This window comes from Pygocentrus nattereri, chromosome 4, assembly GCF_015220715.1.
Source record: "Pygocentrus nattereri isolate fPygNat1 chromosome 4, fPygNat1.pri, whole genome shotgun sequence".
NCBI lineage: Eukaryota > Metazoa > Chordata > Actinopteri > Characiformes > Serrasalmidae > Pygocentrus > Pygocentrus nattereri.
This window is the reverse complement of record NC_051214.1, coordinates 47,677,700-47,705,402: the sequence shown is the minus strand read 5'-3', so window position 1 is coordinate 47,705,402 and position 27,703 is coordinate 47,677,700. Positions and strand designations below refer to the sequence as shown.

Here is a 27,703-nt window from a genome sequence, read left to right as displayed (position 1 = left end):
CTCTGCCTGTAGACTGGGGTTCAATCCCCCCTACACTATATCAATAAGAGTCCTTGGGCAAGACTCCTAACACCACGTTCGCCTACTTGTGTAAAATGATCGCTCTGGATAAGAGCGTCAATGCCAAATGCCGTAAATCTATCTATTTAATTTTATACAATAGCTAGTTCCAGCCAGGCAAGCTGATTGGTTGAGAAGTTGTTTTTTTTTTTGTTTTTTTTTAATTTACATAAATTTTATTTTATTTACATTAATTACATTTTTCTGTATTTTTTCATTTGTAAAGCACTTTGAATGACCGTTGTGTATGAAAGGTGCTATATAAATAAACTTGCCTTGCCTTGCCTTGCCTTGCCTTATGAGAAGTGATATTTCACTGTATCACTCCGCTAAGCCATTTAAACGTTTTTACTTCTTACCTTGCGCACAAACAGAAAATTTATACTTTTAAGTAAACTGATGCTTCTACAAATGGTCAGATATGGAAGATGAGATTATACTAAATTCCCAAACTGCCAATACCACCAAGCAAGCATTCAGTCGACAGCTGTGACAGAAGAACGGCTAAACAACCTGGAATTGGCCAGAAATTAAACAAATACCATTCACCAAATGTGTAGTCTCATCTTTAGAGTCTGACCAAATCAGACTGAGCCATAAAATTGCCACAATAAAAAAACAAAAAAGCTGCTCAGTGGTGATGACCGTTTTGGAATTTATTGTAAGGAGCCGGACAACGAACTGCCGGCTGTGCAGTGAGTGTGCGGAGCTCGTTACTCTGACGTAGAAAGGAGCTGCCTGTTAAGGAACTATAATTGGGCGGAAGGAATTGCTAACATTAAAACTTATATTAAATGACACGTTCACGTTCCAACTTATTAATTCCTTGCTTTATTTATTTAACTGTTGTATAAGAGCAATAGGACACGCAGGGTCGCGTGTACAACATCACGGCTGTGATGATGTTATTTTGCGATACCACACTCCCTCTCGTGTTCTATTGCTTAAACATCATATTATATCATAATGATCATTATAAATCGAATAGTCGTGGTCCTAAAGTCTGATTGGCTGAGCCACAAAATTCCACGATATATACATACCTGACCACCTCACAACAACTGACCTGTGTATTCCTGCGCCACGGCACAAAAAAGGCCCTGTGCTGTTAATTAAATTAAAATTAAGTGACCCTTATTAGTCCCACAACGGGGAAATTTCACCTCTGCATTTGACCATCTGTGAAGTGAAACACCACATACACTCTAGTGAGCACACACACACTAGGGGGCAGTGAGCACACTTGCCCGGAGCGGTGGGCAGCCCAATCCGCAGCACCCAGGGAGCAGTTGGGGGTTAGGTGTCTTGCTCAAGGACACCTCAGTCACTAAAAGACAGCTAACAGCCTAAACAACTTAATATCACAGGCTTGAATTAAAGTAATTAAAGTATCTATGGTATGATCATCAAGTGTCACCTCAACGTCTTACATGTTTAAAATGTCAGTCAGAAGTTGCGTCAAACTCAGGCTGAATCCCAAACGGCTCCAGACTCCCTAAATAGTGCGCCAGCTATGAAAGTTTATAAACTTCAGCTTCTACAGTCAAACAGGAGCACGAGCGTGGATGAGTTCCAAACGACTATTTCCGAGCTGTATTTTCCCCTATTGGGTTTCAGGATCCTGTACTTTAATCCCTAAGTAGTGCACTATGTAGGGAGCAGAGAGCCATTTGAGATTTTGAGATTCATTAGCAGTGTGAGAAAAGGGGGGAAACCATTGGATCGGTGTTAAATAAGACTCGTGGGGGTAATCTGGTGACCAAAAAGTACTTTTTTGTTTTTTGCATTAAACACCGCTGTGCTGGTCCTGTGTTCATTGTAAACAATAAAAAGTTTGTGTCATGAAATGCCCACAATATATAACGATGGGCAGCTGAACGTTCTCTTCATTCAGCATCCCATGGTTGCTTGGCAACAGTACCTTACTCTAAAGGAACTACATTTCTTGGCGGAATACTTATTTATCTCAATTATTATTAACAATAATCTACAATATTTTCTGAGAAATTGTGCATTTTATCATATTTTATGTTGACTGCAATTTCATCAAAGCAATAAGCTACTTGAGGCCAAGCATTACTTTGACTGTATCACAAGGAAAAGTGTTTTAAGAACATCTCTCCTTTGATAAAACTGCAGAAATGCACAGCCTCTCATGACATATTGCTTTATCATAATGTGGGTGGGCAATATGGTAAAAATATTGTATCATGATACTTAAAGACATCTTCACTCTACACAATATGCATCACAATATTTAGTTTTGCTGAGATTTAATAAGTTCACACAAAATCAAACCTGTAGTGCCACATAAAAATACTACAGTGATAATGATCAACTTAATGATTTTTTATTGAATGTTTTACAAACTGTGCAGCACTAAATCTAATTAGATTGGTCTACAAACGCTCACTGTAACGAAACATGTAGAGAGTGATCTTTAGGTATTGATAAGCCAGGAAAGTGTACTGTGACATAATTTAATGTGATAACGATGAAGTATTGTCATATTGCCCACCCCAATCACTAATGTGATGTATTGATTTAATTACATCGCATTACGATATTTCACGTTATGTCACACGTCTCTGAGCATATCGTAGGTATCATCAGCACTTGAACCCTGAGGAACATGATTAGTCCTGCTTAACTGGATTTAGTGCAGCATATTATGGTACAAGAGAACTCTGAGCTCAGATTTTAACACAGTATTTCAAAATGTGGCACTACAGTTTCTTTCTGTGTGATTGTATTTTTACCACCTCACCTCTATAAGACAGCTACTGGGTGAAGTGTGAGGAATAAGCCTACAGTCTTCAGTGAGACAGTGGAGGACTCCTCTCAGACTGGCAGAGAGTGAACTTCAGACAGCGATTACAGCAGGTTTGGGATGTGAACAGCAGGTGTATCCTATGATTCAGAGCTGCGTGTCCTGAGAGAGCCCATTTCTCCTTCTTGCTATTTGAGGCAGAAGGGGGGCAGTAAGACTGTAGGAGTCTGACAGAGGAAGCTGCTCATTCATAGAGCTTTACAGAGGATCTGAGGACAATACCCAGCAATAAAGTTCTATAAAATAGAGGGAGAGGTGTGAAATTGTGGATGGCAGGTGTTCAACTAAAGTGGCCCCTGTTTCTACAGGGCGGGCTGGCCTTTAAAACACCTCCTGACCCTATCATGCTGAGTCTATGCTGTTATTGAAGTAGGAGGGAAATTTACATTCGAAAGACCTTTTAGCAACTTCTGGAGCACTCCAAAATGCTGGAAAAAGCCAAGGAGGTACAACAGGCTAAATACATTTAGGAACATTCACAGACTGCAAGCTCTTCAGCCTAGACCACACTACATGCTCTGAGAGATGGGCCCATCTGAAAGTGAGTGCACTCGAAAAACTAAAGCAAGGGAGTAGTTTGACTTACAAACTGAAAACATGTTGTGATAGTTGCCCGATCCATGGGCAATGACGGTGGTCGCGCAAGAGGGCGGGAAGGCGGTGCCCAAGTCTCGCACGCCAAGAGCCACAAGTGACAACGGGAGAAGGACGTCAGCCGTGCGAGAGTGCAGAAGAACGACAACAGCCAGGAGAGGCACGAAGACAAAGTCCCGAACTCCATCTCTCAAACCTCGCCTACTGTTCCGCAGTGAGGCTGCCAGATCATGCCTCACGTTCAATCCTGGCAGTCAAGCTGTTGAGCGGGTCCATCTTTGAAGCCACTGAAAAGTGTCTGGCTTTGGTTTTGCTGAGATTTTGTTCATGTTTGAAGGTGTGAAAATAAAGTTCAAGTGGCTGCTGCAACCATCAACCCTACCAGCGTCATTCCTGACCCCAGGGCGGCACGGTCCGTGCTACAGGTTGACATTAAATAAATGAATTGTGTTGCCTTCACATAACTGGTTTATGTAAAAAGGACCTACAAATGATGAAACTACACTTCAGTGAATGAAAAGTGTTCACACTGTTCACGTGAATTTAGTTCACTCTGAAATGTTTCAGCTTTGTTCCCTCCACAACTGCACTTCATGTGGAGGTAGCAAACTCTATGTATTTTGACTCTACTCAATTCGGCCGAATGGAACTTTGTGGCTTGATTGAATGAAATTGATACGAGAATTTATCGTTTTGAGTGTGGTGCTCTAAAAGTGTGCGATCAACTGAAGTACAGCTGATGACAATGTGTGAAATTAGTCATAATGTGTGGGGTCTCTCACATCAGGTAGTGTGGGCCTCACATTACAAAAACACAGAAACATAAAAGATTATGCAAACCCTATTTAAAAGTCAGCAAATGATCCTTTAAAAATGTTCAGAAGTTAATTTGATCAGCATCGACCTCTGTTTCGTCACTGGAGGCTTAACTTTCAATAAACAAACGAGTGACTGGTAATCTAGAAATGCCAATCATTATTATGTTTATAAAGAACTTGAAAAAACTGCTTTTTTTCCTTGCACCAATAAAGTTCGACTAAGTTTTACCAAACAGGTCATGCGTCTCTTGAGTTTTTTTAGTACACACCAGGAAAAAGAGCAATGATAAGGGAGTTCCACTCTACCTGGGTAATCACAAAAGTATAGTAGTAGAAACAGAAAGGCTCAAACGCAGCCCGACACAGCCAGACTGGCAAAAGGAATTACCACACAAACATGATTAAACTTTAGACTACAATAGCAAATGATTCTTGAAATCATCAACTGCAAAATATGATGAAAACACAAGTGGCTCAATCAAGACCAACAGTACGGCAATACTACTAGGATTCAAAGAAGCACACGGATATGGGAATTGTGGGTATATTCCACACATATCTGATACAGAAACATTGATAAAAGTTGGGAATACATCTCATTGGATGAGCATTATCGATACTAAGGATGGGCGATAAAACGATAACGATAATTATCGTGATACAACTTTCCTCCATAGAACTGTAAGAAAGGTTTGATAAACTTTCGATATAGTTGACCATTCTCACACTTTCACGTCGACAGCCCTGTGGCGTTTTCTACTGCAAGGAAACCAACACTACTCTGCTGCTGCCAGGACAGGGAGGGGTGACGGGTAAAAAAAGGGTCATCAAATATACTTTAGCAAAGTCTGAAACGTTTAGTTATACATTCCCTGTTTGAGTGGAGCGACCGGCGACCTGTCCTCTTTTGACCAAGTGCGAGTGACGAGATAAGTGGCGTGACTGTACTGTCCTTCAGTGAACTCACCTCTTTCTGTACATCCTAACAAACGTTAGCAGCAACGAAAGCTCTGTTACAGTGCCAAACATATTTTAGTATTAGTGCATTCCCGCAACGGAAGTGAAAGAAAGAAGTGGGCTCACGTGAGTTACAGCCCTGATTTAAACGAAAGTGAAGCGAGGAAGCTGTGAGGCATTGAAAAGCGGGAGAACCCAACTTGAAGCAGCGCTCCAACACTCACACAACATGGTGAATTGATGTTACCGTAGATCAAACAAGACACAAAAGCACCCCATTCATTTTAAACATACCTAAAAGGCTCCATTTGTCTAGTGTTAGATATATTTCAACTCACCTCTCAAATTACTATAGAGTGTGGGGGCAGTCGTGGGCTGGAGGTCAGGGAACCAGCCTCGTGACCGGCAAGTCACCGGTTCGATCCCCAGAGCCGACAGCGCATGACTGAGGTGTCCTTGAGCAAGACACCTAACCCCCAACTGCTCCCCGGGCGCTGCGGATAGGGCTGCCCACCGCTCCGGGTAAGTGTGCTCACTGCCCACTAGTGTGTGTGTGTGCTCACTTGTGTGTATGTGGTGTTTCACTTCACGGATGGGTTAAATGCGGAGGTGAAATTTTCCCGTTGTGGGATTAATAAGGGTCAGTTAATGTGGTAGGAGTGATGGCAGTAAGGTGGTGTGGTCCATCACTGATCTACCCAGCCAGTTAATGTTTGCTGTATGTAGTAAGTTGACATTGTTGAGAAACTAAAGTGTTGGCCACTTGTAACTGGATAGCTCAGCATTCATCCACCACACAGCTGAAACGATCTAAAATAAAGTTTTCTTTCTTAAATCGTGACTATTGCAAAAAATTGTGGCTATTCTTTTCCAGCTGGTAAGAACAGCCTATCAGAAAGTTCCTCTCTCCTATGACGGATTTGTGATTTGTTGCACTGTTTGGTGACTGTTTGTCATGTTCTGACCATAAAGGACAGTTTAAAACCACAACAAACCACTCAGGAGCAAAAATCAGCCTTCAGCTTTAATTACCAAATCGTTTCTTTCATCGTGACATGTATCCATATCAAACTATATGAATTTTGTTTATCGTGATAACATTTTTGGCCATATCACCCAGCTCTAATAACCAATACATAATCAAATGTTCATTTTTAATGTTGCTCCAATATTAACATCCGTCCGATGGCAATACTCATGATTCCACTATCTCTGTGCACCCCTACAAAGACACATAACTCATGTTCAGACAGACACATACCGAACTCCAACAGAGCTGAAATACTGTAAACGCTAAATAATCAGCACCATGTGGTTTTCCATATGATCTTGTGTGTCACCACATAACTACAGTGTACTTTTTGATGGATTTACACATAGATGGGAGTCAGCAATCATTTTTTATTATGTCTATCATTACTGGATAAACACTGCTTTGACATATACTGACGATAACAATAATAACCACTGGACAAATTCATTTAGTTCTGAGGTTGTTAAACCACATTTCTAAATTACAAAGTAAACAAGTAAACGAGTAAATTTATGCATGAAACACCTGCTGCCTATTTGAAGCGTGCTCCGTCATTTTCACTGCAGGTTATAAATGGTCATTTTGATTTGTAGTGTGTGATTTGCCCCTATCAAGCACGACTTGGGAGCATACGCCTGAAGCAAAGAACTCAAAGCAACGAACAATGTGCGTTGAAGAATTCAAGTTATTATTCACATAGCAAATTAAAAATACTTAATTATTCAATGCAAACTAAATGTGCTACTCAAACTAAATGTGTTACTTAAAGTCCCAGGCTTATTACATACCAAGGCTTATTACTCAGTAAATACAGGGACTCCAGTACAAGGTGTTTGAGCCATTTTTAGGCTATATAGAAGTGTGTAACACAACTTTGGGTGGCTTCTGGCCATGTAAGGGGTTAATGAGAAGTCTTTTCAATCTTCTTTATGGTGGCCACATGCAGAGAAGTCACCCCCGACACAGTTCCTCTTACTTCTCACACAGAAAAAAAACATCGCTGTACTGCTAAAGCTCTTTGTAGCATCAAGAAACGGCCCACTGAACAAAATGTTCTTGCAGTATTAGTTTATTAATTTCTTTTATTATGCTTCCTACCCTGTTCTGCCTTTAATATAATTTGCTATAAGCATGATTTTCCAGCACCGTTGTTGTATTTAGCTGATATGTAAATAATGTGATCAAACACCAACAAAAATTGTTATAAAAATAATGTAAAATAATCTTTAGTTAGTTAACTGCATGTTTATACATGTAAACACATCTATCTATCTATCTATCTATCTATCTATCTATCTATCTATCTATCTATCTATCTATCTATCTATCTATCTATCTATCTATCTATCTATCTATCAATGAGGGCCATCATCAACTTTCTCTGAACTGATCACCAGCGATCAATAACATTATATTTGGCTCAGGACGGAGTAACAGATCTTTACTGAGCTCTACTATGAAATGAACTGTTGTTCTGGTTTGGTTATAGAAAAAAACCTCTTGTTAAAGAAAATTGGCTTTAATGTGCTGCCAAAACATTTCATTAGAAACTCATAAAAACGTCAAGATTCACTTTGATTTTACATGTTAGAAATGTCTTGATTTCTCAGTGCTGTAATTCTGTACTACACAGATTTCTGTACAGTTTCCCAAGAACATTCCTCAGTTTTTCAATACTGTATTGAAATTGTTACACCCTCAGTAATACGGGACGCACAATGATACTCATATGAGCATCAGCAGCTATCTTCTTAAAGAAACATCAGTGTTAGACAGATTCAGGTTTGCCCAATATTTTTAAACTGATATTTGATCTGCAGAAAAGTAGAACACTGAAATGATTTTGGCTCTGCTGCTTTAAAATGTCATTATTTTATGGTTACATTTTCTGGAGTCCTAATCAAAGTGGATCTAGTTTGAACTACATTTCATAAATGTTTATGTATTCACTTTGGCAGGTGAAATGTCCATGAAAATCATCATGATCATCATCAGCCTGAAATTCCCATATCAGTGCACCCCTATTAGCAATTTACATTTACAGAGCGACTTACAGTTTGATCATTTTACACAGGTAGGTGAAGGTGGTGTTGGGAGTCTTGCCCAAGGACTCTTATTGGTATAGTGTAGGGTGTTTACCCAGGAGGGGGATTGAACCCCAGTCTACAGCGTAGAAGGCAGAGTTGTTACCCACTATACTAACCAACCATCACTAACATGATCCCACAAGCGGTTGGCAACCAAAGGTACATGTATCTCATAGAGAAAATTTCTTAGATCCAAAGTTCTTTATTTGGGTAAGCCTATAAAATCTCAATTTTTAAAAAGAATTGAATTAAAATGTAAGCATTGACAAAGTGAGCAGTGCAATGGACAGATACCGGATTTTTTAAATGAATAATTAGGCTTATTTATTTGACTGGTGGAGTCACTTTGAGGTGGTTGTATAATACTTCATAGGCTTATAAACACACAGATATGTGTATGTTGTATGTTGAGAAGAAAATATATGTGGTTCACATGTGAAATCTGTGCACTCTCAGAAAAAAAAAGTTTTGTTTTTTTTATTGTATTATGTTATTTTATTGTTCTGTTTTAATCCATTAGGTTATGACAAGGTGCAAATACACACATTTCACCTGGGGGTGGGGGGGGTGGTTGGGGGGACTGGTCCCATTTTATATGAAGTGTCTCTAGTAACTGTGTAGTTACATATGAACAACATGTGCAACAACAATGTAACTACTAATAATTTAACCACTATTATTAATGATACCCCAGATGATTCACTGCCTTGTCACTAAATATAGCTCAAAAAAAAAAGGATTCAAGAGGCATCGTGAAGCTAAAATAATTAGGTCAATTCAATTCTCACTTGGTCTAGATCGATCTTTGTGAAATGTACACATAACCAAAGAAAAAGAAAGAAATCATCCTATATAGTTGACTTAAAGCTGCTATAAAGCAACAAAAGTAAGAGAAATGGGCTTTCACATTGGTGTGTATGTTAAAAAAGGGAACCCAGTCGTGTAGCAGGGAAACACCCTCAGAGCTAAATCATCTCTTACATAACATTTAGGCCCCATGATCCTTTGCAGTATATCAAAGAGCTTGAGATAAGATACACTGTTGTCATGGTAACCCGTGTGGAGCACACTGACAACTCTAACGGGATTTTCAAGGCTGTTACAGACACTATAAGCCAGTGGGGAACATGGGGTGCAGACGTTGCCTCGGCATGCCCCGTCAACCCACTGGGCAAAAGGCCTTCTTTTGTGTCAACTGGCTGCTCCAAATGTAAATGATAGTTTACACAGACGTAAAAAGAGCTAAACTGAATAATAATGACTGTAATACATTGGCAAGTCTTCGGTCTACATAACAGCATCAATGCTACTGGATCTGCACACAATAAATACAATACAGCAACTAAAGAATGGGAAGCACAGATCAATTAAGCTGTGCCCACACGCTGTGCCCACTGATCTTTAAGCAGTACTGATTATGTGTCACTGTTGCAGAGGATGTAGTGGCCCGTCAGTGTGAGGAGCTAAGCATCCAGACTTGGCGGCTGTTAGAGCGGAGTGATGCACCAAATATCACAACATGTTCAAGATTATATTTTTGAAAATACAAAATTGGGCAACAGTGTGAGCAGCTGATCACGAAAGCAGGCTTCAGTGCTGACACAGGTTGAGTATAGTTAAAACAGTGTGTCTGGTGGTATTCGATTTTAGTTCTTTCACCTTTTTGAATGTCCTGCCAGTACATTTACTGCGTTTCTGCAGAAGGCTGAGTTTGCTGAAGACTGCAGACAGCTGCAGTAGTAAGAGTGTGTGTTTAGCCTCATTAGCGAGGCTGCATGGAGGCCTCGAATTATGCTACACCATATAAAGCAGCTGGATAGCTCAGGGTATAACACCACTGCCTCACAAAAAAGATCATAGCCTGAGGCTTCATTTACAGAGGAACGTCAACATACAGGGGCATAGTGCACTGTCTGTGGTGGATAGGGGGCCAAAAAGACAGAAAATATATACAAATAAATAAAGTAGGCAAAGTTCACCACCTTTCACCACCGTTTAAATAGATTTCATTACCCTCATATACATTCCTATGCCTGCATTCAAATATGCATATAGCACTACATTTAATAAAGACTGCTCAGTCCAAATCATGTGTTTTTTTTTTTTGTGATTATCAGAGAGACAGAGTGTATTATATTGAGGTGTATATTACTTATCGGAAAAAGAGTGAAACATATAAAGACACAATTCTTCAGTTGTATCAGCTCTAGCAGGTCTATACATTTACTGAATGCATTAAGGGGAGAACTGAACCCTGGCAAACGTCTATTGAGCATCCATTTAGTAAAGAAATCAAGTTTTCCTTCCACTAAATATTTCATCTATTCCACTTCTCTTTAGCTCACTGGTCCTTCTACACCCCCCTGCCCCCCCCCACCCCCCCACCCCGCCCACACACACACACACACACACACACACACACATGCGCACACACACACAATCACCCACCCACCACCACCCCTCTCTGCATTGCTGCAGAGCAGTGATAAAGAAGATGTGGTTGCCAAGGCAACTAAATGAGTCAAAAGTGAGTCTAACCATAGTTCCACATGGCTGCAGCGTGGACGGCGTGTGCGCACACAGGTGGGAATGGACACGGGCCAGAGGACACGCGGCGAGAGCCACAGCCTACAGGCCTGAGGTCAAGGATGTTGCTGGTGCACTCAATGTCCTCATGGGCCTCACAGTCAAAGTTAATGAGGGCACCTGAAACATGCAAAATGAGCCTTAAATGTGCATGACGTGCTGTTTGCAAGACAAATAAAAACATACAAAAACAATTCATTATGTTAGCTCTATTAATGTCTATTTCTGAAATGTTACATTTCCTTTGCCCATATGGAAAAATATATGGACATTTGAAATACAGTTTCACATACACTGCAGTATGAAATACATTCCAAACACGAAAATGTATTTCAGAATATACTGCTGCATTAACCAAATATAATCTAAAATGTAGGGTGAAATATTACACATAGAAATGTAGCACATAATATACACTAAATACATTTGAAAATGTATGTAAACAGCCAGAAATCTCTCTAAAGCATTTTACTGTTTGGAATAGCTTTTGAAATGAATTTGTATTCCAGTATCTTAAATTTACATATTAGCAAATGAACCTTTAACATGACAAAAGCAGGTGTTGTAGGTATTGAACCTGTAAAAATGCAGTTATGATTTGATATCTTGTTTATGGTGTTTTACTGAATACATACATGATTAATGTAAAATACAATGCATAACACAAAAGTCAGTACCGTTCATTCAGTTACTGTGTATTTAGTTACATTTGGCAAATACATTCAAATGCATTTCAAAAACATATTTAACAAATACATTTTTGGCTAATCTTATACATGGTGAAAATATACGCCATTCCAACATTTGGAATAGATTTTTCCATTTGGGAGGTTCAGCTTGCCTGAAGGTAAGTTTGAAACTGGATAAAAATAAGTTTTGATCACTTAATAAGAAATTCAGGACTGATTAGGGCTGATTTTGAACAAAACGATACAAAAACAAACTTCTATTAAATGCAAATAAAACTATGCAGCGTACATGTCACAGAAATCAAAGAAATCCAAAAATGGTCACAGATGTCCATCAATAGTATAACTCGTGATTCCCAACTAAGCAGAGCAAGTCCTGTGACATGTTTCCTTATTGTACTAAATGTAGCTGGACACAAATGTTTTTAGATTAATTTGACCGAATCTACACTGATGGCAAAAGAACTGACCGGAAGAACTAGTAGGCTCTATCCTGATGAATGTTGGGAGATCAGTGAGTAACACTAACAGCAGATTTGAGATGTTCCAAAAAATAATAATTCAGACAAAGAATGAAAAGAGCCTATTGAGTCTACAGCAGGCGACTCTTACCTTCAAAATGCTTTGGAATATTCCTAGATTACTAATATCACAGCTCCCGTCATCATATCTGAATATGTTTGCCATCACCGAGAACATTTTCTGTATTGCTGAACACACAAGAATAGCAAATATCAACTGCGCCTCATGATTTGTAGAACTGTACTTTGCATCCATCAGCTGCAGGCTATAACAGACCGAACAGAAGAGATTCAGTAAGAGGTCTTCAGTGTAACCCAGATGGATCATCTGGCTAAGCCAAGCCGATCAGTCCAACATTACAGGGTACCCATTAGAGACAATCTAGCTGGGAGAATAATTACTGCTCTGAATCACTAAAATACAGGATAGACCACAAGACACATGACGGTCGCTGACCCCTGTCACCTAACAATCCTGACAGCGAGAGAAAAGAAGCATCATTTCAGTTCAGGAGTGATATTACACTTCTTTCATGCACTAGACCTGTACTGGACGATGTACTGCTGCAATCCATTTCTCATGATCAGACAGAAATATGATATCATTATTGAGCTGAAATTATGCCTTAGCTTCTCTTCTCTCGCTCTCAGGAGCGTTAAGCACAAGAGAAGAGCGCTCAGGCTTTGTGACGGAAAACATAAAGATTAAATAGGCCTCCAACAACGTGTGAAAATATAAGGTTTTACAGCTAACTGCAAACGAAGGCAAATGAAAATGAGAAGCTGTTCCATGAGGCATTTAAAGAGACTCGAGATTAGAAGCTCTGCTCACATCGAGAATCAAGTGAAACACCTGAGAACATCTCCACTACAGATTTGAGGCCACTTGAAAGCATGACAGCCAGGTTGATACGCAGAGGACAGTAAAAAGTGGAAGGTTCCTCGAGCACAGCGATGCCATCTGTAGCCTCAGTTTTTAAAATGAAGAAAAAATGACAAACAACAGCTAAAATGCAAAGAATAGCAATGAACTGATAGAATCCATCGGCTAACCATTCGCTCAGGTTGAGGACGTTGGACTTTGCAGCACATACTGTAGCCTGTATACCACGATAATATGTTTTATACGATATTAATACGATAGACGTATTAATGCTACTTAAACTACGTTTTTATTGTCAGTTTCTTCAGTTGCTGGCTGAGAATGTTGGTTTGCACCTAGGATTTTCATAATGGTGCTTCCTTATACATTTTTAAGTATAAAGATTTTTCTTTTTAAGTCAAAATAAAATTTTTAATGAGAAAAAAGCCCCGAAAACAGCTAGAATTTACAGGTACACTGTAAAGGACAATAACTGCACTAATGTCATTTTTTTGGCTTACTTACTCATTAAAATGACTAATACAAGCCTAGTAACATGTAGAGATAAAACTATTTAAGATCAGTTCGTTTTCATTAGTCCTGCAGACTAAAAAGTTGCCCAAAATGCTTCCCAGCATTTTGTTGGATTCATTTGAATGAAAGAACATAATTCTCTTTGTAACATGTTATTTTTGAGTCAATAGCTATGCTTGTGTTACACATGAAGTCTGGATGCATTTTACATGCTTGTAAAAACGTGTCCAGGTTGATCAGTTCAGTCTAGAGCTGTAAATGCAACAGAACAGCAAACGTGCAAGAAGCTAGAGTCCTCAGAAGTGGCTGAGTCGAGTCTTTTATTTATTTTTATTTTATTTGTAACGGTAAGAAATAATAAATAATAAATGTAATAAAATGGAGTTGTTTAATTGATGGCTGGCACGGTGGTGTGGTGGGTAGCGCTGTCGCCTCACAGCAAGAAGGGCCTGGGTTCGATTCCTTTCCTTCGATTTCCTTTCTGTGTGGCGTCTGCACGTTCTCCTTGTGTCTGCATGGGTTTCTTCCCAAATCCAAAGACATGCAGTCAGGCCGATCGGACATGCCCCTAAACTGCCCCTGGGTGTGAGTGAATGTGTCTGTCTGTCTGCCCTGTGATGGACTGGCGACCTGTCCAGGGTGTATCTTGCCTTCCACCCAATGACAGGTGGGACAGGCTCCAGCACCCCCTGCGACCCTGAGGGCAAAGCGGCTTAGAAGATGTGTGTGAATGTGTGTTTAATTGATACTAGTGCATCACAAAATTGAACCTCACTAATATAAGAGCGAGCAGAAGTTGTAAAAGTTGAGCACTGCCAGCTCAGTGGACACCGTTTAGAATTATTGGGCTGTTTGAGTTAAACTGACTCGCTGCAGAAGTGTGGATCACTGGAAATTAGAAAGTAACTATAATTCATATAGAAAGTTACTGAACATTTTTCAGGGCTATAACTTTGCAAGATTTTTTTTACACATAAAGTTAACTAATTTGAGTTGACAGTGCATTGTCCAGAGAAATCCAGTCACTTGCATGTGGTCCATAGCATGAACCTCGCATTCTCCTCACCCACTTTACTGGAGCTTCCACAAAAGCATGCAAATGATAGTCAGAAGAGAGCAAGTATATTGTGTATTGGAGCATATCAGCTTATGTTCCCAGCACGTATTTCTATGCTGTTTTAAAACCATTACACACCAGACAGCGTAACAACACTGCATGAATCAAGTAGGCCATGACTGAAGTGTGTGCTTGAGCACTTGTCCACTTTATCAAGTCATCTCCTTTCCCAGCAGCAGTTTAGTTGAATGGCCCTACGATTGCCATGTTCAACAGATCATTAGTTTTTTTTCATCCAAAAAAAGCAATTAAGACATGCTATGCTAATTGTAGCACAAGCCAGTACATTCAGATTACAGTGGCTGAAATAGCATGACATCTGTTTGTTCTTTTCTCGAAATTCTCATTAAGTCATTATCTAACCCATTTGCCTCAAATCTACAGAAGGTCTTGATTACTTCAGATTTCAGCATGTTTTGATTGCTTTGTAATAGCCCCCTTTAGACAAGCAGTTAGACATGTCATTTTCTACCATCATTAGAAATAATGTGCCAAAACAAATAATTTTGCTTGAGAATCCGGGTCCTCACAATCTGTTATTTCATAGTTCTACATAGTTCTGCTGGATCGATGCAGACTCGAAGTGGCAGCAGGCGACGTGGGAGGGTTTTTCATATTTTTCAATTTTGGTTTGGGTAAACAGGCATGTCATGTAGCCTGGAAGGACAAGTGCCTGGCTTCAGGGCACAGAAGGAAAAACTTAGGTTTCTGAAACCCTTTGCTCTTAAGTGCGATGGAAATCTGGTTTATTTGTGACTGAGAAATGCACTGTGACACAGAAAGAAGATGTTAACGTTTTACTCTTTTACAGTGAATATAAGCAAATGCGCATAGAAATTGATTCCGAGTATGGAAACTCAATTAAAGAGAAATTCAAAAGTTCTGCATAATTCAGTCCTTGGGATGTAAACAGAGTCATTCAGAGTGGTGTGATGTGAAGTACTTCATCGTAGAGAAATATATATACTCACATTTCTTCACGGTGGTGGTGAAAACCACCAGTGAACCTATATGTGCCTTATATATATATAGTTCTAAAAGTATATGAATTTTACATGAAATGTTGATGAGAAAATAGTGGAAAATCTGAAAAAGTAAGTTTGCTTTGGGGACTATTTTGCAGTTCGACACCCTGTATGTATCCCTCCACCATTTATGGATTAAAATAAATGGATTGAAATGTATTTTTAACCAAAACTTGATCACAAACTACCACAGAATAATGTCTCAGACATCAGCCAGCATATCTAATCAATTCATGCAATGACTTTCTGTGAGGGAGCTTTAAGAGGTGGACGTCTGGTTCCTATCAGCACCAGTGTGAACAGTTCTGACTCAGTAAGTTTCTCTAGAACAGAGCATTTCACACCAAACCGCTCTGAATGACTGTTTACACCTTAGCCATTTAGCCATCTGAGCCTTTTTAATTCAGTTAGGTTTAGGATGATAAATATGTACGCACAAAGTGTCTGAGCGATACTGAACTAGACTTTATACACTGCACTACTGTCAGAATATTGCATTACATTAAAGCCAAGTCATGACTGTACAAGCTCAGGGATGCAAAAAAAGGCCAAAAAAGGTCAAATATAAATCCTTTTATCTTCAATTTTGTACATAGAAGTGGATTTTTGTTCCCAAAAAAGCTGAAACATGGGACTAAAACATGGTGTTGAATTTATAATCCATTTATGGACAATGGTGAATAATGTAGCACATCATTACTTCCAGAAAAAAGCTTGTTTTAAAGTCAAGGAACCGTTTAGAAAGCCAAAGGGTTTATGTTGTTTAATTGTTTGGATCCAAAACCATCACATACATCAAACACTTGTTACAGATGAATTTTTGGCTCAGGAAAATATATTTACAGATTTCCAACGTTCCGCCTAGAAAACCACTCCAAAAGCTCACTAAATAAAAAGGCATTTAGTCTTACTTTAAAAAGTGGTCTGACTTTTCTCATGTTTGCCGAGACAGAACATTATGATAGGACAAAGGGCAAGAGTGCAGCATTTCAGGGAGCTGTTTGATTACAGCAGGTTGCAGGTTAAAAGTACCCATTTATCCTATTCTTGCTTGTGAAAATGGACTGCAATTCAGCACAAAGGAGGAGCAGAGAGAGAGAGAGAGAGAGAGAGAGAGAGAGAGAGAGAGAGAGAGAGAGAGAGAGAGAGAGAGGGAGGGAGGGAGGGAGGGAGGGAGGGAGAGAGAGAGAGAGAGAGAGAGAGAGAGGCAGAGAGAGAGAGAGAGAGAGAGAGAGAGAGAGAGAGGCAGAGAGAGAGAGAGAGAGAGAGAGAGAGAGAGGGAGGGAGGGAGAGAGAGAGAGAGAGAGAGAGAGAGAGAGAGAGAGAGAGAGACAGAGAGAGGCAGAGAGAGGGAGAGAGAGAGAGAGAGAGAGAGAGAGAGAGAGAGAGAGAGGGAGGGAGGGAGGGAGGGAGAGAGAGAGAGAGAGAGAGAGAGAGAGAGATGGAGAGGGAGAGAGAGGGAGAGGGAGAGAGAGAGAGAGAGAGAGAGACAGAGTGTGAGAGAGAGACACAGAGAGAGAGAGAGAGAGAGAGAGAGAGAGAGAGAGAGAGAGAGGGAGAGAGAGAGAGAGAGAGAGTGTAAAGAGAAAATGAGGCTCTCTCTTTTCTCTAAGGGAAAGCTGCTGTTCTACAGGTCCTGGCACCTTCCAAGCTGGTTGCATAACTTGGCATGAACAAGTGCTTCCTCCTCCACACCAAATCTCCCGTGAAACAAGGGATCACCAAAGGGAAAAGGAGAGCGCAACAGGCATTGCTCCAGCAGCACGTGATTCTTGCCATTAAAATGAGCTCCAGCTGGGAATGACAATCATTCACTCCTCATTCTAAACTGAGGCCTGCTGTTTGCTTCAGGGGTCTTCTTGCCCCATTTCCCAGGTGAGAGTGCAGCCCTTTCACAAACTACAATGGAATTAGTCTCTAAAGGAAAAGAGGTGCCGTTTCAAATGGAACGCTGCTATTTCCTTCTCACATACAAAGGAACCACCCGGGTGTGACTCAAAATGTGAGTCCATTTTACTGTCAGTCAGGGGTTTTTATACTTGTGTGGTGCTTTGACGGGAAAACTGAGCTGAATCCACATTTCACTCTGAATACCATGGACATCAGAATCGGGACTAGTGCTACATCCAAAACCACACAGTACACATACACACACTTAAATAGTATGGCAAGACTAGATCCACCATTAGAAGGCCATTCGTTAGTTTAGTGCAGCGGTCGGCAACTTCAATTCTGTAAAGAGACGTTTTCTTCTTTTAACAAAAATCAAATCACCATGCTTCACTGTCAATATGTCTCAGTATGTGTTAATGTACTAGTACAGGCAAAAACAGTAACAATAAACAGAAATGTGGTTAACTTATTTCATAAAGGCGCTTAAATAAATCCTCTGTTAACTCAGGTTTAAACACCGAAGCTGTAACGGGCAGCGAGGAGGCGGACGCACATGCTGAGATAAGCGAGATTTATTATGGGCAAATCCAGGGTCATAGTCGTAACGGTCCAGGGTCACAGAGCCAACACGGATTGAACGGGGGGGCAGACAAACAATAAACAGGTTCAAACAACACACAGTAACCAGAACAACCAACATACATCAAACAAAGACCAGCAGAAACAAAAGGCAAACACAGGGCTTATATACGACACCGGGAAGACAAGGGACAATCAGGGGCGGAGTCATGAAACGAGGGGGCTGGACCAAAACAAACTCACATGGACAGGACTGGGAGGGGCAAATCGTAACAGAAGCTAGGACTAATCCTTGTGCACGTGCACATAAAAGCAAGACGCTTATAAAGAACAGCCAAGCGCATGAAGCATGAGCCCGAGTCAAAACGCTTTTTTCCAAAGAGGAAAAAAGAAAAATATGTAAATATGTAGAAATCATATTATCATCCTATATTCTTAATACCTATGCAGAATGACTTGTCTGCTCTGATTGATGCCACAAACATTTTGAAGTAAAAATGTGACCAGAGGCATCCACCGCCACCGTCCCTGACAGGTTAGAAGTTTGTAAGGATTGGTCCAAGAGCTGTTTGTTAACCGAAGTCCTGAAATTAACCGTGCTGGAGAGGAGGTTAGGCATATAATAAAAGTTGCCATTGCAGTGTATCTCAGTAAAAAGTGATTCACCACTCTGAGACAGAAAATCCAGGATTAGGCCTGACCTTCCGTTCCTGCGACAAAGGGTTTGCAATCCCCACCAACGCCTCATTTCCTCCCTGTTCCTTAGGCCTGCTACAGATATGACGGGGTCCGGCCTTCTAGCTACAGGCAGAATCTGCCCAGAATTCCATCCCAAGTTCTCAAAGTTCTCCCTGCTCCCTTAATCAGTCTTCCCTCATACTACCACCAGGTTGAAGGCATGGCCTGAACTCACAAAGTTTATTTTGGGGGTCTTAGTTAAATTAACCTGTACTGTGTTGAGGCTACACTTCAGCCTAGCAAACTCTGCTGCTGAGTTCCTTATATTAGCACATTTTTTACAGTACAGAAAGTCTTCGGGGTTAATCTTGAAAAACTTCTGATTCAAAGAAAGCACTGCTATGTAAATATGAGAAGATGACCGAAAACATATTGAATTGAACTTGTTTATCACCTTAAATGGCCAGGGTCCAAAGTTTTATTACACATTTATTTAGATAAATTGTAAGAATAACTGAGGGCGGCACGGTGGCGTGGTGGGTAGCCCTGTCACCTCACAGCAAGGAGGGCCTGGGTTCGATTCCCCGGCCGGGTGATCAGGGTCCTCTCTGTGTGGAGTTTACATGTTCTCCCTGTGTCTGCGTGGGTTTCCTCCGGGTTCTCCGGTTTCCTCCCACAGTCCAAAGACATGCAGTCAGGCCAATTGGACATGCTGAATTGCCCCTGGGTGTGAGTGTCTGTCTGTCTGCCCTGCGATGGACTGGCGACCTGTCTGGGGTGTATCCTGCCTTCTGCCCGGAGACTGCTGGGGTAGGCTCCAGCACCCCCCCGTGATGCTGGCGGAGAAGCGGCTTAGAAAATGGATGGATGGTAAGAATAGCTTAACCAGTTTGCACTGAAGCCTCTGCAGTTCCTGAATAATAAGCCTTAGTATGTCACCTCCTTTTATGTTAACAACACTAAAATATATCCGTCTCATTTTACCCCGCGCTAGCTTGCGTCCCACTCTCAACTACACCACACATGCACTCGCCCACTTGTAGAGAATATGGAGAAGGATGACTCAGTGCTGACGGTTTTTATAGCACTGATCTCTCAAAAGGTCATTTGTCTTTGCAGTGAGGGGTTTAGGCACTGCAGCCCTAGTATAGCACTACTTATGCAGTTCTTGCTGACAGTTTGATCGCCACCTGGGGAACAGCTGCAATTACATACTGCACTAATGCCCAAGCAACAAGCCCACTGAATGACTGCTTTTGAACACAACATCTGGCCCTGTTTACTGACGCCTTTCCTAGAGATCTAAAGGCAGATATTACTTTAGTCACTGAAACAGTGAGCAGTCTTTGTGACTGAAGCTCTTGCCATCCGAATCCCAATAATGAAACATTTTTCAAAGTTGTATATATATATATATATATATATATATATATATATATATATATATATATATATATATATATATATATATATTCAGTATACAGATGAGGAATGCAGTGTCCTAGCAACTGGCAAAGATAAGAAGCTAAATGAATGCTTTAATTGGCACAGTCCCACCCTATAGAAACCTAAGAAGAGGGGATGGTTTCTCATCACTTACAGACATCTTCATTTGTTTTCTGCTCTGTTGAGCGTTACGTAAAGCGTGAGCAGCTTTTTCAGCCCTCTGACTGATGTGAATACTACAGAAAAGCCTTGTGCAGGGCGCCAGAACGGCCGCTCACCTTTGATTCAGTCTCCCACTCACACCCACAGCTCCTCAGCTCCCACTGGCAAACGCAGGCTGTGGTGTCGCTCCACCGCCAGCCACCCCACAACTTCCTCTCGGAAGGCTTGCCTAATAAAGAGCTCTTGCGTTCACTTTAGAAAGATGAGCAGAAAACTAAAGTAGGCAGTTAGGCCTACTAAACCCAGTGTTACTACTTAACGCTGTGACTGACAAGAGTATTCAGCACAGCAGAACAATAGCTCAGGTTGCCTAAATTACTGAGATGATACACAGCGATTTTGACACCTCAAGCAATTTGTAAAGATTTTAGATGATGGTTGGGGCAAATTAACAGGCAACGCACAGCAGTATGAGTCTGAAATGACGGTACTGAGGGTGAGAATTTCAAAGCACATCATAATTTACTTTTATTTAAGCGTGTCAAGATACAATTATAAAACAATTCTTATGGCATCTCCATTTTTTATTACTAAAGCCTACATTATGATTTTCTCCTACATTTATCATTAACTGGCTTTGCTGGCTTAGCTGAATTTAAGCGAGACTGAGTAAACCATATAATTCAAGTTTTGAAAACTCTCATTTTTAAAGCAGGTACTGCAACCATTAGCTGTGTCTAAAACCACATGCTACTCTACTATAGTGCCTACTTTTAGTGGCGGTATTCTAGTTTTAACATACTATTTAGAAGTTTGGTTAGCTGCAATGGGTCTGGGTTCATGGCTGTTTCTTTTCTTTAAATGATGCAGACAAAAGCAACTGGCATGCTAAAGAGCCCCCTGCTGGAGAAACGTCACACTGCTGAACATATTCAAGTAAGTTCCAAAGCCATGTCTATGTGCTTTATGTGCAGTGGCCCAAAAAAGAAAATGATCAAATGATAACAAAACACACATCTGTTTTCTTAAATAATACAAAATGACAAAATGACAGTTTGGCATGGTCTGTTGGTTTGGTTTCGAACAGCCACTTGGTTTGGCATTTTGTCTCCTATTAATGAACTCACACATTTCTAAATATGGCACAAATGTCAAAATACTATAACTGTTATTTCTAACAGGCTAATGTAGTAATATTCAGAGATTTGTAACTGAAGGACTAACTGTAAAGCTACAGCATTCAAAGTAAAAAAATAATAATAATATGCTGGATGTTTACACGAGTGGCATAACATCTCAGGAAAATACAGTGGTCTTTTTACCTCATATACCTTTGTGACCAATTTGCGTTTGCAAACTTGTGAGCATTAGTAAGATCCTGCATTTTCTCTCCTCCTCCAACCTGTGCTTTAGAAAGTTCTGGCTGTGGAGTAACTTTTATATTTGGGGAAACACAAAGCATATTTCAATATCTGATTATGATGTTTCATGAATCGACTCAGCTCCTCCTTAGTCATGGATAGTAGAGGAGCGGACTAAAAGCCAAAATCAAATAAATCATTTCGAATCTTTGCCTGTTACCTGTACATTCACTTCAATTTAGATGGTCTTAAACATAAGTTCCAATAAGGACGGAAATCCTATATATATATATATATATATATATATATAGACATACATAGATCTCATAAGGTGATGCATCAATACCATTTTTTTCAGACCAAGTATGTGTTTTAGTACTTGCCCATACCAATACCACGCTGAGGAACACAATTAGAATGGAGTAGTTAGTCTAAAATGTAATTGTACCTTAAAATTAAATCAATCAAACCTAGCAAATTTGAATATTTGTTCTAGCTAGCCAGGCTATATTTATTAACTTAAATTGAGCAGTGGAGAAGAGTGAGTTTTGTTCCACATCAGAAAAGCACTTCTGCACAGCGGTAAGTACATTTCATAGTTTTGATCATCCTCAGACTCGTTAAATAACAGTCTATGTAACATAACATCAGCAAGAATCACGTCCGACTAATGCATGCAAGGAGCTCACATTTCATGATGAAGTCTTTCGATTGGCTGGCTGATTGTGCTTGAATGTCCTGTAAAACCTGACGGTGTGTGATTTTAGAAATCTTGTTGAAAATGTGATCAGGTTAAATGCAGCCTCTACAGACAGCTTTGTCTATGAACAATGATCAATAAAGCCGTTTTATCCACTATAACTGCATACTGAGCACCGAGTACTGAGCAAACAGCTGCTAACTCTGTACACTGAAGCTGTGATGCACAGTGATACAGTTTCTCTACAACCTACTGTACATGACAGTACTAAAAAAATCACTTTATTGACTTTTATACTCTGCAATTCTGTTCAAAGTACGAACTTTAGTCACGTCTGTTTTGTTGGCCCGTGTGCCACTCATATTGAGGAAGTGGGTGTTTGTATAAAACCAGTTTAAAATCACAGTGTATTCCTGGCTGGAATATGCCAAGGTGAATCATTTAAAGTGATGAATGGCTTTACGTCCAACCACCATGGCATCAGAAACACTTCCATCTGCTAGCAAACCTTGTTCACCACCAGCTACAGATACAGCAGTGTACACTCAGCTTACGTCACACAGTATCAGCTGGTATCAGATGTTGGTATCAAGTATGAGTAAATGAGCATCGTATCGTTATGAAACCAGTATATTTATCAATGCAACCCTTTTGTAAGAGTTTGGGTAGTTTCTCTGCAAAACATCTGGCCAGGACTAAACTATATAGCTATTTTAGCTCATATTAGGCTTCAGTCTCTTTTACAGCATATGAAATGCATGCTCTTCTGGACTTATAACCGGTCATGACTGTGGCACTCTGAAATTGTACAAGCTTTGACCCAACAAGCCTCCTTGGTGCGTTTTTGTGCATTGTCTCGTCTGGCGTGTAACACAAAAACGAATGATTGACGCTACATTTTTCACTTTATCAAAACTTTACGTAACGCTCGCGTCCGTGAGACACATTAGTGGGCTGTATCTTGTTATAAATCCTCTGAGATTTTGTGAAGCTGTCTGAGTATGTCAGCTCTCTGCCTACACTCTGGAAAGAGTTCTTGATCTAGAGTGCAAATATTTCTCTTCACAAGTCTTCACATGTGAAAGGACACTTTGGCCATCCACTGTAGCTGGTGTCCTTGATCTATTGCCATTGGGCTTCTTTTTTTTTTTAAAGCAATCTTTGTTGCTTTGACATTTCACAGGTTTTCATGTTTCCAGACGTCAATAACACACAGTGCTGTGCAGAAGTCAGAGACCACTATTCATGTATTTAATTTACATACACAATATAAGATAATCCTCTTTTATAAGAAAGAGGAAAGTCAAAGGAAGATAACTGAAAAAACTAGCAGTTTCCAAAACTCTCAAGTTAAAAAATCTGATTGAAAACTACAGATGAAATGGGACTAACACCCACCTAGAAGACCTTGTAGACACCCAAACTTTCTTCTCTGAGAGAGAGGAGAAAATCAAGCTGCTTCAGATCTGAAAACATCCACAGGTGTTTCTCTCCATCCTTCCACTGTGAGAAGACCACTCAGTGCTATGGGTCTGAAAAGATGTGTAGCTGTCAAGAAGCTTCACTGAGAAACAGAGACAAACACATCAAACAAAGAAGCTGCTGGTGTTCTCAGACCCCAGACCTTGGTATCATTAAATGTGTTGAGGATTACTTTGATCAAGAGAAGCAGAAAACGTGAAACCAACTTTCAAATCTGAATTTAGCAGCAGCCCTGTAAGTCTGTAAGTTACGAGGTGGAGTCCATGCCCCAGATACCTGTTCAGACTAAGATTTGGGAAATTTGGAGGCCAGGGGCTGAATTTCAGAAATGTTCTATCTTTTGTCCCAGGATAAGTCAAGATGTTTCACAAATTCATATTACAGAAGCAAATCTCATCATAATTTAGTCATTTTATCTCGAGTTATAAAATCTTAACCTGCTTGATTGAAGTCAATAATCAACTGCCATGTCTGTTACCTAGCAACTAATGATACATGCACAGCTGAACCGTAAACATAATCAAACTAATGTTAAGAATGTTAGTTAGCTAGACAGCTACAGCTACCCTTACATTACCCTTACGTGCATTTACACAAAGTAAAGAATATTATGACAGCGCCCCCTGTTGTTTATCAGAACACTGCCGCTCTCCGTTTCAGTTTCAGTTTCCATTTCCCAAGAACTTTATCAGAGCACGCTCACGTTATTCCTCCTAATAAACAGACATACGGTCAGCTATGTCTCCTTATTATTCACCACCATCCCTGCAATACGTTATCATCAACATCAACACACAAAACGTAATAAGAGGGATGGTGGAGGTTGTGTCTGCAGTGCCTGAGATTTTCAAAACGCAGAGTCAGAAAAGAAAAACATCTCACAGTGAAAGCAATATTTTGCAATATATAAATAACATTATTATACTAGCAGTGAACTATGCTGCCTGACATAACTGCCTAAAAACGATAGAAACAGACAGTTAAAACAGAAGTTCAAACACATCTGGGGTTTATCTTAAAGTTAGGACAGAATTTATGAGATTTAGTTCAGTTACGATGTTATGGACAAGATTAGGAACTGTTATTCTGTAATAGCTACTGTCCTAAATTCAGTCCTAAGTGAAGTCGTCAGTCAACAGATAAGATTTGAGATGTTTCTGTAGGACGGCCCAAGGGCAACACCTTGACCTCTTTTTTCATGTTCCTCAAACCAGTTGAATCAGTCTGCATTGCCATTTGAGACAAATTTCTCAGGGCTCTTTCTCCTATCTTGTTCGATCAAAAAAAAAAGAAAACTACTAAAAAAAAAGTTCATTTTATTTTTTCTGTGGGCTGCTATGCTTTATAGTAACAGCAGGGAGTTGAGGTGGAAAAGATTGAGAAATTGGTTTTAGTGTTCTTTTGCAAATGACTTTTAAACTTTGTTCCTAATATAAGGTGAGTATATGCAAACCTATAATTTGACCATCAGATATGCGTACAGTATGGCCTCTAACTCCCACAGCCAAACCATGCTTCAATTTACTGCCCAAGTTAACTCGGCATAACACATTATGATAGTAAAGGTGGAATAGGAAGCTAAAATTTGTTTCCTAGGTAACTGTACATATTACATACGCACTGTGGTTTGCAAAAATATTCAGGACTGCCCAAAGGTCACGTTACTAAGTAAGGTTCTGTACATCACGCTCTTATGTAATAAGTGCTTCACTGCCAGTTTGATACAGATAAGGCAGTTTCACTGGCTGGTTTGCTGAAGAAAGCAAAAGAGTGTAACAGAAATGAGAAAAAAACCAGCACTGATGGACAAAAAATAATCACATAAGTATTATCCTCCAACACACAGTTCAGCCTGACCAGCTTTGTGCAGAAAACTGAGAATCACACTTCTTAAAAATGTGACAGCAGAAAATTGCTGCAAACCGAGAAAAAAAACCAAGACTGTATGAAACGCTCACTCATTTCAGAATCACCGATGCCAATCAACTGCCCTAAAACACCACTGGGTTGTTTCTATAGGAACTAAAAACTACATTTGCCTTGTTTAGCTAGAGAAAGATACACTGTGTAACAGGAAAAGTTGATTACATATGAATTTCAGAGCTCCTTGATCACACACACACACACACACACACACACACACACACACACACACACACACACACACACACACACACATATATATATATATATATATATATATATATATATATATATATATGTATAATTTCATGGACAAATCCATTTGCTATGCCCAAAAGCTGCTCAGTTTGGGGCTGTAATGTTGTATGTAAAACCAGCAGAGATTTTGGATTTTACTGTTATTCTGATGAAAAAAATGTACTTAAAAATGTCTCTGGATTTAGAAGCTAAGGCAGTCCCACTGTGTTTCCCTGCCTTTGTTATCTTTAGCCTACATCCCTTTTTATAATTAACTAATTAAGTTAAACCTTACATTAAATAACACTGAACCTTACCTTTAGGTAATAAACTAATTTGGGTCCTGCGACAGTAAAATCGTACAGATGTGGAGTCATGCAGGAGTGTAAACTCTTTTAAATCATGTACAAATATGCTACTTGAGTGCTAATGGCACCCCCTTGCTGGGAATCTGAATTATTAAGGAGAAAACTATTTCAGTATCTGGAACAAAATGAATATTAACATTCAAGTGTTTACATGCAGCTTTTGTTTTATCACAGTTAAAATAGCAAACTGCTCTACTAAACATCATTGCTACTGTTTATCTGTTTATACATGTAAAGCCTTTTTATTTTAGTGCTACACGCTCAAATAATGACGTAGAGCACTAGGGTAATGTTACGGAGTAAAGACAGTGAGTGCGTTTACATGCACTTAATAATCTGATATCTGCAGAAAATCAGACTGGTCAGTATTCCGATCAACACGGTTTCATGCTTTTGAGTAATCAGATAATGGGGAATCTCCGGGTCTACATGAGTTAACGTAATGTAAAACTTCATGCCGCTGCTTTTTTTAAATAAACACCACAAAGCTTTCCCTGAAAATATGAACACACATCTAGAAGATCGGAATTCTTAGTCAGGCTTTTAGACCCTTCTCCACCCTGAGAAATTAGAGGGTGTAATGATTGTATTGGATGTGAAACTAAACTTACTATTAGGCTGAAGTGCCAAGTGTCAGCTCTGGTTCAAGAGGTGAAACATACAGCAGTCACAGCCCTCAACACCCAGTGCTTCGGTCCAAATCCGACAGCAGTTTATATACTGTATATATATATATGTATATATATAACTATATATACGGTTTTTAACCCAGCCCAGCATCACGAAGGCTACAACTCCTAAACCCCTAAACCTTAAGCAATCAGAATGTTTCACTGGAACTTGCTCATGTAAATTACTGCAAATTTGCAATCAACACTGCAATCATGGGGCCACAATCAGGACCTTCTGAAGCTCTGCTGATATGAACACTTATCGGCCAAAATACTATGTGATGTGACATTAGCGTTTTCCCTTTTCTATTCCTTATTCTTTTATTTTTCACCGCTACGCCAGAAATAGTTAGGAATAAGAATATAATACTGGCAGTCACTGGTGGTATCCATACAATTACCTACAATTTATCAAACATTTAACATGAATGGCTCTTATTTGCCATCCTATTTCCAAGAAAATAAGCCATTTGCCTAAAACCCAAGCAAG

At 39.8% G+C, this 27,703-nt stretch overlaps 1 protein-coding gene across 6 annotated transcripts in view; it reads right to left on the bottom strand.

Moving 5' to 3' along the window:
• The window catches only part of LOC108426288 (disks large-associated protein 2), a 202,519-nt gene that overhangs the window by 108,140 nt on the left and 66,676 nt on the right, over nucleotides 1-27,703 (bottom strand). For 4 of the 6 annotated variants that reach the window (XM_017695650.2, XM_037538097.1, XM_017695651.2 and 1 more), the window contains one exon: nucleotides 10,918-11,085. The exons of the other annotated variants lie outside the window; for them this stretch is intronic. In XM_017695650.2, the coding sequence (XP_017551139.1) occupies nucleotides 10,918-11,085 (168 nt within the window). The remainder of the gene's footprint in view (nucleotides 1-10,917; nucleotides 11,086-27,703) is intronic. 6 annotated transcript variants of the gene reach the window in all.